Source organism: Haliotis asinina, chromosome 16 (genome assembly GCF_037392515.1).
Source record: "Haliotis asinina isolate JCU_RB_2024 chromosome 16, JCU_Hal_asi_v2, whole genome shotgun sequence".
Classification (NCBI taxonomy): domain Eukaryota; kingdom Metazoa; phylum Mollusca; class Gastropoda; order Lepetellida; family Haliotidae; genus Haliotis; species Haliotis asinina.
This window is the reverse complement of record NC_090295.1, coordinates 692,357-706,754: the sequence shown is the minus strand read 5'-3', so window position 1 is coordinate 706,754 and position 14,398 is coordinate 692,357. Positions and strand designations below refer to the sequence as shown.

At 34.4% G+C, this 14,398-nt stretch overlaps 1 protein-coding gene across 1 annotated transcript in view; it reads left to right on the top strand.

The window, feature by feature from the left end:
* The first annotated feature begins 2,720 nt into the window (after nucleotides 1-2,720).
* Nucleotides 2,721-14,398, top strand: part of LOC137268898 (zinc finger protein rotund-like) — a 212,190-nt gene continuing 200,512 nt past the window's right edge. Inside the window, exon 1 of the mRNA XM_067803504.1 lies at nucleotides 2,721-3,016. Coding sequence (XP_067659605.1) covers nucleotides 2,918-3,016 — 99 coding nt within the window. The 5' untranslated portion in view covers nucleotides 2,721-2,917. The remainder of the gene's footprint in view (nucleotides 3,017-14,398) is intronic.

The window sequence follows — 14,398 nt, the reverse complement described above, 5'->3', positions numbered from 1 at the left end:
GTTTCAGAGAGTGTTACATATGTTTTGAAAAAATAAATGTTTGTTATAACCACGGTTTGGTATTCCCTTCAAGGGCTTAACAATGCATTGAACTATTGATGGATTGCAATTGTTGAGTCTATGATTGATTGATTGATGGGAGAAATGGAAAAATAATGATGCATCACTAGCATGACTATTGATAGTTTAGTAATTGACTTCTGATGACAAATGCACAGCACAAAGTACAGGAACCACCAGATTCATTCACTTTGATTTAGAGTTATCCACCCTTGTTTCTTGTCAGTTATCAAAACAGACTCAAACTCAGATAAACTATACATTCATTTGGGAAATAACTTCAAATGTGACAATAAAAGGGAAAAAAATACTTATTGCAATAGTAGTTGCTTGAAACAGATTATCACTTTTGCAGTAGTATGCAGCAATAGTATATTGATATCATAATACTATTGATATCACAATACTATCGATATCACAATATGTCTTTGTATCAATAGTCACCATATTCACTTCCATACCAGACATGATAGTTGAAATAAAACATTGTCATCTATTTTACTAATTTGTTGAAGTACGTCCTCCGGTAGACCTAGATTAGACAACAAAAGGATTTTTAGAAACACCAGGAACACACAAAAACCTTTGATGAGGGCCACCAAAATATCCAGTATCAATGCTTTCATGCTTGCTATTTGATATTTTTTCTAATCTGGAAAAGAATTATGTCTCTTCATATAAGAATATATCAAATTCGTTGAAACAATGGCAATTGTTAAGTTAAGATTTACAATTTCCAGATCATTTGATTGTTGTTAGACAAAGAAAGAATATGATAAAAATTAAATTTTGAAACAATGTTTGGATTATTTTAGGAGATAATTACAATCTGTGTGTGTAGTAAAAGATTTGTTTCTGAATGTTTAGGACAAACCAATTACTTTTCTCACTGTAAAGTGATTTGCGTTCTTTTATGTGTGCTTTTTCAGTGATATATTTCAGTGGCTGTTTTGTTTAATTTATGTCATTTTGCCTGGACTGATGTTTACCATTTATCAATGTGCAACATGTATATTTTCTTGCAGATACAAAACATTAAATCAATATGTATGTATTCAGAGCTATGTGTAGAAACTAGAAAGGTTCCCCTTACCAGCAATATGGAATAGAAGCTTTCATTGATGCCTGCTTATTCAGGGCTGTTACTTGGAACATGCTGACCCCGAATGTGTGTTTTGATATTACTTAACAATAACAAAAGCTGTAAAAGTGGTAGTTGGTTTTACTGTTATCATGATTAAATGGCTGTGAATATGGTACTTGGGGATTTGATTTTCATTCTTTTAGATACTTTGTGTTTAGTTATTACATACTTTCACAATTTATGAATATTTTATTGACATTCTCTAACATTTGTTTCTGATAATTTTCACTAGAAAGACTAATTTCTCTTCTGCTTGTGTTAAAATTATCCAATATCACCTTCTGACACCATTTAACATGAAGTATTCTGGCTATAAGCTGTGTCAGCTTCTAATTCTTATAGGAACTTTCTTTTCCAATAAATGGCTATGTATCAATTATTGAAATTGACTGGAGTGTATAAGAGCTATTATTCCCATGGAAATTATATTCTGATTATACAGAATGGTGTCTTAACATCACCACAATATTTTGAATTTATGAATGATTGAACATTTGATATTATAAACCTTTTGTTAAACATAAAGTTGGAAACAATTTGATAACATTTTCACACAATTTGATTAGCCAGGCTATTAATATTTCTCGTCAGCTGCACTGGTTCATGAAATAGACAGATTCATCAACACACTGATGTATTTTTGAGGTTGATTGTGTTTGTTATTGTCCCTGACATGTTTTTGTAATGCTTCTTACAAGAACGTTGAATGCTAAGGTACGAATTTTCAGGGCTCTCATAGCTATGCTCTTCCTATTTGAATTCAACATTCCAAGTTACATTACTGAGTATGAGTGCTTTAATTTGAAATCGGGGATCAATAATTTTGAGTTGAAATTGACAACTATCCTTAGGTTCGATATCAGATTTTTGAGAACAGTCGTTTATAACCAGATATCTTTCCGATTTTGCATCAAAATTACACCAATCAAAATTTAGTGCTTGATCTTGGGTCACTGTCTACCGAGTTTATTTCAAATTTTGAAATGAACATTGAAACTTTGAGAAATACCTTTTTTTCGTAGCCCCCCCATATTTTGTATCATTCTTGCCTCAGTTTCAATTTGATAAAAATTTGAAATCTAATGTCAAATTTTAGAATTTGAGAATCATCCAGATTTATTGTATCTGATTTGCAACCAATGACTGAGATATTAACAAGTCAGTTTTCAATAGTGAAACTACAATGTTTATGATGGTTTAAATGAAAATGAAAACTGTTTCAACAAATAACTCGAACAAGGATTTAAGGTTGTAAAAAAAAAATTCCCACGTCTGAAAATTATGTAAATTAGAGTGAAGAATCGTAGGATTCTCCAAACCCAAGAATTTCATGGTTTGCACGTTCTGTGCAGCAAATTGGTAACGGTGGTTTCTACAGTTGCAGCGCTAGCCCTCTCCCTCAGCAGCTTTGTTAATGACATCGCTGGTGATATCAAATTCTCCAACGTAAAACCACCTAAGCCACACTTGGGGCCCCACTCTAAGTCTTTTTCCCTCGCGCTCAGCACTATAGCAGTGGTGAGATTTTTCATGGAGAGATCGGAGGGATCCCTGAGGGTGTGATTTCGGAGTGGTAGCACCCCTCAGGCGAGACTTGTTGAGTAATAACTCCCGTTTTAGAAAACCATGTCAGTTCCTGCCTAGCTCTGTACTGAGATTCAGCCAAGACAAAGAAGATTTCTACACATAGATTTTACTTAACTTTTCTCAATTATGATGTATCGATCTTTTGGCAGTCCGGAATGCTACGCTGGACTGAATATGACCGAAAGGCACCAAAGAGAGGATTTCAGCCTCTGGACGCCGATGCAGGTAAGCTTTTCAGCCTTTTTTCTCTGAAGTGTTCTTCACTAAGAACCCCCTCTGTTGAGAGAGCGGGCTTGGGGAATGTTCGGAGGGGAGATTGATTTTTATCTCAATGCAACCATTACACAAGTGTAATGAGAAAACTACTGATTTCAATCAACTTTGTTAATTTTTAATTCTGCATTTTTATTTCTTTCATGATTTGGGAAATTTGGGTAAGAATACTGTCATATGCTGTCAATTGATTTTAGTGTTTATGCTGTAGTTGAACACATGGTATGACGTTGTGTCGTTTTCAACAGGGTGAGCTTAACTGAGGATTTTTTGGATTTGCTATTCATTGAAATAGAAAAAATAACTTCCCCGATCATGATTCTATCATGAAAATTGAATTCATATTCATTTAATGATTTGATTAGTTTGCATTAAAAAATTAGGAAATTATGCTTTTGAATGATTTTTGTACTTGATTTCATATCAAAATTTAATCTGATTAAATACTTCAATCCTGCAGACAAAAATAACCTTGGACGAGGGTCATGGTGGATATTATCTGGCTGTAATGGAGTACAAATTGACTGTCTCATGTAGACCAAGTTTCTTTTCTTGGCTTATCCAAAATAGGAGAGGTTTTTGTTGAGAATGAATTCATTCCTCCCTGAAATGTCAAGTTGACTTGAGATAAACAATACTGAAAATAAATCATAAGATTGCTTTGGTGAAAATTCTCATATCTTATATTTACTCAAATGTTATTAATGTCCTATTTAACATGCAGTCATATTCAGAGCTGAATCTACTGATTATCACTCATGTTCTTCTAAGGTAATGCAGAAGATTATCTGAATATTTTACATTTTGTTTTCTTGGGAAATATATCCATTTTATTTTACTTACTCTGACCATATTTTAAATGATGAATTTAATATTTTTCTTTTCTATATAAAGGGAAAATCAGTGATACTGGTTAGATGTTTAAGACATATTTCTGTCTGCTAAACCAATACATAATTTCTGTTGTTGTAAGTGTTTAATAATCACTTTTTGCGTGGATAATTTCAGAAGCAATTATATCTTCAGTAACTAAATCTGTTCATTCAGGGAAATTTGATGTTAGCTTTTCAATCGATAATTTATCTAGTCAAACTCACTGAGAAGCAGTCATAATCAAAAGGAGGAGGAGACATTTTGGTCTTTTACTGTATGTACTTTTTAAGGAAACTTAATTTATTTCAAACTGTGTGTATCAAAAATTTAGTTTACACTGGAAAATAATTTTATTCAATTATTTGTTCTTTTTCATGTTGACAAATGTTTTCTGAATCTGTAAACTACAATCACTTATTTCATGGATCAATTGCTTGCATATGTCCAGGTGTAAGATTACAAGCTACAAGTTTTGTGTCTGTTATCAGCTTACCTTAACCTCAGGTTTAGTGAACTGTGGCATGGCACATTGTCATGACACACCATCATGGCACATTGTCATGACACACCATCATAGCACATGTCCCACCTTTATGTTTTTTGTTATTTGTTCATTTCCCTTGTCAACCATCTGAAACATATTTTTTGTCCTTTCTCAAAAAAACTCAACCAAACAAAAAAAACCCAAATGGCTGTCTAACTTTTTATAGAACATGTGAGTAATCTTTTCTTAAGAATTCCTCACGGGTACTTGTACAGTTTTAGGCATGAATACCCTAATTAACTCCTTGTTGTTTGTCAGTACACATCATCTTGGCACATTTTCTTACAAGAAAATCAGGACACTTGATAATTATGTATCTGCATACACCTTAATTGTTTCTGTTGTTTTTTATGTTTTAATTGACAATGCTTAGTAATGACAATGCTTTCTCAAATGTCATTGTTTCAAAATCATTGGCCTGCTGGGTTATTCAGTTTATAAATTAATCCAAATTTTTATAATAAATTGTTCTAAGAACTCTGATCTGATTTAGCCTTGTCCAACTTTCCACTCAAATTCCTAATTGGTGTGAATGTCATCGTTATTGATGTTAATATCAGGCTGAGGAATAACTGATGAATAAATTCTTTTACAATTGATTAGATTGTATTGCATATTATATGTGGCATGATAAATATCAAGACAAACTGACAGAAAGTTAGGTGAGCTACATATCTACTGTGTTTGCTGTTCAAATTCTGAGTCAGGATGCATGTTATTTAAAGAAATGCATTTGATAGCAGAATGGAATTAGAGATATATGCATTACCTTAAATCTCCTAAATTCCTCAAAATGTTTGTTCACTTTCTTTTTTTTATTGTTTTTAAGCCTGATATGACAAAATCAGCGTATAGGTTTTATGTAGATTAGCATTTAGGCTCTACACATATTAACTATGAATAAACACAAATAAACAAGGTACATTTTAGCAGTTTGTCATATGATATTCAACAACTAGCTGTTGTGTTGAATAAAGTTGTTGTTGAAACGTGATTAAAGCTTTAAATATAGCTTGACATAAATAAAAGTCACACATACAAAGCAAATAAATCAGTTGTTTGAATCATCATGTATGGGCCTGTGTGCAGAGGAGACAGTGGTGGTGTGGAACTCTACAGTTTAAAATCTTATTGTTTTCTGATTTACCCCAAACTGTTAAGTTGTTTCTTCTGTGTGTCTGTGTGTGTCTGTGTGTGTTTGTGTGTGTCTGTGGTTTAGCATGTGTTGTTATATTTAGGATTTATGATTTCTCAGTAAAATACAGATTCTGGTAATTGTGTTAGGTTAAGTCCTATCCAGAATTTGATCCCACACCTTCAGAGTCAGGCATCTAATCACCAGTACACAAAGTCTGCCACCTTGACTTCCACCACTACATGTTACATTTGACCACATTTTACATGTGGTTTAGTAACACTGACACAATTATGTTGAGGTAGTATGACAGCCCAAAGGTAATTTTGTACATGAATATACAATATGAACATGTCTGCAGATGCATATTGAAGTGGATAAGTTATTTTTCTTGCGTCAGTTCAGAGACACATGCTATGATGAAGATTTCATTAACAATCATCCAAAGGTGAGGAGGACAAACATAGTAACAAACTCATCTATGTAGCTTCATTAATAAGTTATTGTTTTCCTCTAATTTGTATTGTGTTGTATTGTGTCACAGAAGTAATTGTGGTTTGTTAGATTGTGTTAAGGTATTTGTGTTATATTGTTTTGCTGTATTTTGTGTTGTATTGTGTGACAGAAGTTCTTGTGTTTTGTTATAATGTGCCCTTCTGTCTCTTGTGTTGTATTGTGTAGCATTAACTCTAGTTTTGTTGTATCTTGTTAAATACTTCTCGTGTTTTGTGTCATCTGAACAAAACATCAAGTAAACATGGCATGTTCTGTTCATGTGTCATATTTTGTCACTCTCTAAGACTCCAGTCTAATGAAGTGAGAACGTGGACAATACACCTCGAAACACCATTGATGAGAACTTATTGTTTTCACGATGTTCTGACGTTGTATATGTCTGTGAGTTGTCCATGCAATTTCTGTTATTAGTGGAATATTTTCTTTGTTTTGTTTCTCTGAGAAGCGGTTTAGACATGTCTTTTCACTTTCTCTGCAATGTCTGTCAGTACAATAATTTCAGTTGTTTGTTGGTGTCAAATGTTCAAGTTTATGTAATATGATACTAAAAAGACATATCAAAGATACAAAATGCATAAAAGCAATCAATTTTGCTCGTTATGAGTTGAATTTTGTCATAGTTTAATGTCTGAAACTTCAAATAGTTATAGTTTTTTTCAAATTTTCATTTTTATTTGGCCTCAAATCTTTGTCAGAGCATTGCATAGGCAAGGTTTGACATTTTAGTTTAAGTATATGTCAAGATTTCACTGGTTTGCACCATCACTGGTTTTCTAAGAGTAATTATTAGCCAAGCTCTGTAAGGTTTTCACATTCGCCACAAGATACATTGTTCCTTCGCTATACTGCTTCACCATCTTGTTGTCCTACATCTTGTTACTTCCACTGATATCGTGATAACTTAATCCTGTCATTAGCATGATATATTCCTGGCAGTATAATAACCCCTCAAAACAGTGCCACTCTGGTTTGATGAGCCGCCATTTGAATAATGATGAGGTAAGGTAGGGTACTATAGCACTAATGTTCAATGGTACTGTGATTTCAATGCTTTGTCATCAGTTGTGTCCCTTTGCTAAATTATGATCAGCTGATACACATTGAGTACATATTGAGGAATCATCGCAACTGTGTTGTATTGTGTCTCCATCTCCTTGTCTGTCAACGTAGTGGTAAAGTTGTCTTCTAGCTCTACGCTAGCACAAAACGGATATACACAGACAAACACTGCCTGCAGGACATACCTTCACACAGACAAACACTTCCTGCAGGACATATCTTCACACACACACACTTCTACAGAACATACCTTTACACAGACACACACTTCTTGCAGGAAGTATCTTCACAGTCACACACTTCCTACGGGACATACCTTCACACAGACAAAAACTTCCTACAGGACATGCCTTCACACAGACACACACTTCCTTCAGGACCTATCCTCACACAGACACTCACTTCCTGTGGAACATAACTTCACACAGACAGACACACACTTCCTGCAGGACATACCATCATACATACACTCACCTCCTGCAGGACATACCCTCACACAGATACACACTTTCTACAGGACATACCTTCACACAGACACACACTTCCCGTGGGACATATCTTCAAACAGACACTCACTTCCTGCGGGACATACCTTCAAACAGACACACACTTCCTGCAGGACATACCATCATACATACACTCACCTCCTGCGGGACATACCTTCAAACAGACACACACTTTCTACAGGACATACCATCATACATACACTCACTTCCTGCGGGACATACCTTCAAACAGACACACACTTCCTGCAGGACATACCATCATACATACACTCACTTCCTGCAGGACATACCTTCAAACAGACACTCACTTCCTGTGGGACATACCTTCAAACAGACACACACTTCCTGCAGGACATACCATCATACATACACTCACCTCCTGCAGGACATACCCTCACACAGATACACACTTTCTACAGGACATACCTTCACACAGACACACACTTCCCGTGGGACATATCTTCAAACAGACACTCACTTCCTGCGGGACATGCCATCATACATACACTCACTTCCTGCGGGACATACCTTCACACAGAAACACACTTCCTGCAGGACATACCTTCACATAGACACACAGTCAGACCCAGATAGACACACAAACAAGACCAAGACAATACATATACTACTACTGAACATACTTCCATACATATACCCTCAGAAAAACAGTCACCCACAGACACAGGCTGAATAAAACAGACATAAATACACATATTCTCCTCCACTGGCCATTCCTTCACACATTCACAGACAGAAACAGAGATATACCCAGACCCAGACATACACACAAACAGACATGCACCCTAGACCCAGACAGAGAGAAACAAACGTACACCCAGACCCAAACAGACACATATGGACAGACAGTACACACATATAAAGTGAGAATGCCTACATATATATACACACTCAGATTGACAGACACACAGACACAGACAGACAGACACACAGACAGACAGACAGACAGACAGACAATCAGCACTGAAAATGTTATTCATGAGCATATGAGAACAGCTATGCATAACGTAATGCACAAATGAATAGACATTGGTCCCAATAGGAAACACATGCCTGTGATATTGAACATACCAGTGTATTTACTGCCTGTTACAGTCTTCACCAGAAATCATTTTGTCAATGTATGACAATAGACTAAAGTATCATTTTGTCAACTTTGAAAGGTTATTTCTATATTTGTTTCTCTAAAGGAACAGTTTTCTCTGTGGAGTTAAATTCATTATATTGCAAAGCAATTGCCACTTACATTGATTGTTGCAGCTTTTTCTGCAGTGTTTTGTTAGGCCTTGCACCATCTGTCGACTAATGAAAATCTAGCCACAATGTCACTACTAGTAGAAAAGTGGACAGGAGTTGGATATATGAAGTCAAGTTTGGATGTTCCTCTTCCCAAGATGTCATGCTGGTGTAATTCTTGCCAGTATTGGAACATGTTTGTAAGTAAAAGCAGAAGCTGAGCATTTTGATGAATATGTCTCTTCTTACTTTCATTGGCATTTTTGAGACAAGAGCTTAATGAATAGATTATGAAATAGCACAATTCTGTGATGTTCATTAGTCTTTCAAAAGTCATCCGAAGCAGTTATATTTCTTGCTTGAGAGCATCACAGGATATAATGTAGTAATTGCCTATTACACTTAACGCGGTAACAAGTTATTTTCGGGGGTATCACATTGCCTCATTGCTGCCCCTTCTAGTTAAGTGTTCTCGCTCTTCAGGCACACAGTGAGAACCTATAACCTATCTCCACCAATACAGACATACCTTTTATTTCCTCTTATTTTATGGCTTAAACTATGTAAATAAATGAATCTTTTTTATGATGACAGAAGTTAGAACATATGCTATTTATCCATGATTTGTAGTGATAGGGCAATATTATTGATGAAAAATGTATTGATGTATAATTTATGCAAAGCTAAGATTTATTGAAAGTTACTTCCTCTGTTGTGTGTCATCTGTTGTGATTCTTTTAGTGAGGTTGATACTGCAGTAATCTGAATTGATTTCATGTATTTTTTTCACTTAGATAATCTTTAAATATCCCTTTAAGGCCCATTTACTACTCAACATTTTCAGGTGTGAAAAAGAGAGTGAATGTTCTTTTCTGCTATAACGAGTAACAGATCATTACATAAATTTTGACTGTGGTTATAAGGAGGCAGGGTAAAGAGTGAGAGAAAGGAGGAAGAGGGAGGACCTCAAGGAGATATTTATATATTTTGTCTTTTGTTTGTATTTAAAGAGCTGTGAAGCTATGTGTGGCCATAAGACACTGAAACAGGAAGATGATCAGTGATTCATGTATGTTTGAGTTTATGCCAACAGGCTTCTATAGATGTAAATGGATTGTTGATTATGACAGAAGTTATTCCAGTATTTTGAGGAACTCCAAGGGACAGTGGGGTAGCCTAATGGTTAAAAACATCTGCTTATCAGGCTGAAGACCCGGGTTCGATTTCCCACATGAGAACAATTTGTGACGCCCATTTCCTCACTGTGAAATATTGCCACCCAGATTTAGTTAATCACCTCTCTCCACATACATTGGTTACTAAAGATCAGTTTTAACTGGGGTCCTCACAGGTTATGGACTGGATGGATGGATGGATGACTGGATGGATGGATGGATGGAATTTTGGTTGGCTGGGTTAATGAATAAATGAATATATGAATGGGTGGGGTGGGTAGGTGAATGAATGAATGAATGAATGAATGAATGAATGAATGAATGAATGAATGAATGAATGACTCCTTGCACATGGCCACAATCAATTGTTCAACTAACGACTGGAAAAAGGATGTGTGATATTTGCAAACAGGTGATGCAGAGACCTGTTTAAATATATTTCTTTTGAATGTATGAAACAAGAATGCAGCTGAATCAATTCAATGTAGGTGGAGGTATTATAAGTATGTTAACAATGCTGTATAATTCCAAGACCACATTCCATATTCAAAAGACATTTTCACCCAAAGCAGAATTGATTGTGTGACTTGGACAATATGATGAGCATGTGTTGTGAATCGTTATCAAATAGTGATTGTACTGTGAGGAAGTTGGGCATCTTGACAACAGGGATTTTCTGGGTTTTCGGTCTTGCCCTACACTGAGTCAGGTAGTGAGTTGGGTTAACATAATTTTTTTAGCAATATTCAAACAATATCATGTCGGGGAACATCAAAAATGGGCTTCACACATTGTACCTATGTGGGGAATTGAACCAGGTCTTTGATGTGACAAGTTAGTTCTTTCACCACTAGGCTAGTCAACCTCCCTTGATGATACTTGATGAAACTCTAATAAATCATTGAAGAACTGTTTAATAATCATAAATTAGAACATGTTTGTGATAAATAGAGCATACAGTAAGGAGGTGTTTTAAATGCAAAAAAACATTCACAGAAATCAGGTACATGGATTTTCTACACAAAATTTCGTTATTTTGCCATTTTCCAAAATTGACATGTTTATAATCAGCAATGTGCATATATTATTTCCCCGTGTTTCTTGATGGTTGCTATTCCTGTAAAAACAGATATATTACATAACAATTTCTTTATGCTGTGCATTCCTGAGTTAATTTATCAGGCTGGCCTGTCAATAAACAAGAAATAATGTTGTGCCTTGTGATAAAATCATCGCACAAGGTAGATGAGGACTGGCTGCTTGTGTTGAATCTTAGATGGTTCAACATAAAATACGCTGCAACAGGCTTAATGTGACATTTATTTCACATTTGGCCATTTGATTTCATTCAATATATTTTTAGAAATATGATTCCAGGGTTTATTTGATCATAAACTTTGGGATAATTTGAAACATATTTTGTACAAGTTATTGCAAATCTATCAACTTTGCTATGACAAAGTCCATAAAAAAATATATAATTACTGTCTCGGTGATGGTTTTAATCAGAACAGGTCCAGTTTTTTAGCGCTGCTAGTCAGATAAGAGGTAAATATGCTAAGTTTATGATGAGAATGTGTGATGAGACACGCTTATGTTTCATGTTATGTTGCAGTTAAAATGTATTGCTTTTTCAATTCGATTTTAGTCTGCCTATGTTTAAATTAAGAGAACAAAATATATGTTTTATTTCTTTTCATCTCATTATAAAAATATTTTGCTTGCTTGTTGGGGTAAACAAACAATACCTTTTTATGATCGTATATATTTTTAATAGATTAATTAATATTTTTTAAGCTATTGTAATTTAATTGCATAATTTTGTGTTATACTGAAGTTCTAAACAAAATATTGACAATATGAGAATAATTAATAATAAGAATTTTGCATTTCCAAAGGATGTTGTTTCTTTGATAAAAAATTATGTCTTTTATTGCAATGAAGAACAATGTATATGAACCTATGATCATTGAATGAGTCTGAAACAAAGGAAGTAATTTGTATTAATGTTTCAACAAACAGTAAAGACAGTGATAAAAGTAATTAGTTTCCATTCAAATACTAAAGTGTATTTATGTTCAAATCTTATTTTACATTCTGTGAAAATATACCATTCCATATTAGTGTGTGAACTCTTCAGTACAGAAACCTCTTAAAAAAATTTCATAATATTTTTCATTATCTGTGTTCCAGGGCAAACTGTATCCAGTTTGAACTCTCACAAATCATAATTTGGTTTTTAAAATGACTAGTTTCATCACAAACATCGACAATCTGACACAAAAGTCATTCCACATTAACTACATTATATGCTAAAGTCCTGCCGATGGCAACCACAAAGTCTTGTATTGAAACTCATTACATACACCTTTAAATTTGTGATCTCGCGATATCCTCATATTTCGTGCTAACAGAGTCATGTAATTATGCATATGTCATTGGTAGTGTTTGCTTCATGTATATCCTGGGCATCATTTCTGCTCTCACATTTTGTTATTTCACAAGAGTCCATGTGCATTTGACATGGCAGCGTAATTGAACGCACCACCAGAAATGCGGATGGTGTTCAAATGCATGTTTGGAATATGTGGACATCAGTGATAAAGGCATGGAGCCTTCGTCTAGAGTAGTGGTCCTGATTAGATGAAGAGCTGAAACACATTTTGCAATAAGACGTACGACTTGACAAAATTGGACATAACGCGCTACATCTTGTAGTTAGAAAGCTGTATTTGCCCCACTAATGGAGACGGGCAAAAAAGCAATTGGTAAAAACTACTTTAACGTTTTTAAAAACGAGGCCTATTAGCAGTGTGTGAGCAGGTTGCTATAGCCTTGCTCTGATGAATGCTTTTAACATAAAACTGTGAATTTCGGCAACATTATTGTTCTTTTCACAATTTTATCGTCCATTACAGAAAATTGTCTTTTATTGTAATACGTATAATTAATGGTATTTACAAATGCAATTACTGTAACAAGATCATGCTTTTTCACAGATGCTAAGAACAAGAGCAATGTGCTTTGGTGGTTACGTTTTTCCGATTTTGGTTCTAAGAACTTTGTATTCAGACTTTTTGCATTTTAGATTTTTGGCTCAGGTGAATGTTTTGTCTTTCTAGGGTTTGAATAGGATTTGATATGATAACCATGCTTTCATATTTGCTGTATGAATTTTAGCAAAAAATGTCATTTCATCAAAATAGAAACCTTTCATTAACTGTAGATACAATTCATTCTACCCGAACACTTTAAGAGCCTTGGACATTTGTAAGTTGTAATTTTATGATATGGTGAACAAGTTCAGGTGAATTTATTTCTCGTATTTCTAGTTTTGCAAGAGATAACATTAGTTTTAAGCTAAATACTATTAAACTGAATTTAAAAAACAAGCTACATTAAAAAAAAATATTCAATAAAGTTTTCTTTTTGAGGTATTCCTAAGTTGATGAAAATATAATATCAATGACAGTGAGGTTTGAAAAATGTGATCTCATTTGGAAGGATCATGAGTAATTTGATACTCACTAGTGATTAGTCATATATTGGAAATGAAAGACATTGATGAAGGGATGAAAACGAACCAATGTCCAAGTATCTGATGAGAACACTCATAGTCGCTGTAAGGTTATTTTCCATATTAGCCTTACATTTTGAAATGAATTGTCTGTCATTTAATTTTTTTCCATAAGAAATAAAACAACAGTATTAATCATGTGTATTGCAGCACAACACATTATACTTAATTTCAAGTGTCATAAATCTCCTGTAAACCTGTAGTCATTTGGAGTTGTTTGACTCAGAGAAATTGATATCTATACTTTCTCAGGAGTTAATCCACAAAACATGTGATAATAATCATACCTAATCATCTGTCTGACTTCACCTTGTTTTTGTATAGTATTGCTGCGAATAAATTACTAATTAGGATTTTATTAGCACAAACTGTAAATCATAATGCCAATGTTAGTAACGCAGGTCTTAATTTGTCATAGTCTGTAGAATTATACTCAGAGGTTACTATAAAAAAATGTTTACAGAAATTGAAGCATTTTTGTTCCGGCTGTTTTGTGTATTAGATTTGCATCATAAGGTCCCAACATTACCCCATCTTCTCTTGGAGCCTCGCTTTGGTTCAGCCCTCGATCTTGTGTCTATTATCTCTAAACTTGCATCTCAGCGTGAAGAATAGTGCTTTGGCAGAGCTTGGGACAAAGGTATTTTGATTAAAATACCACATTGGGGGACTACAAGTGAACTTTCTAGATGTTT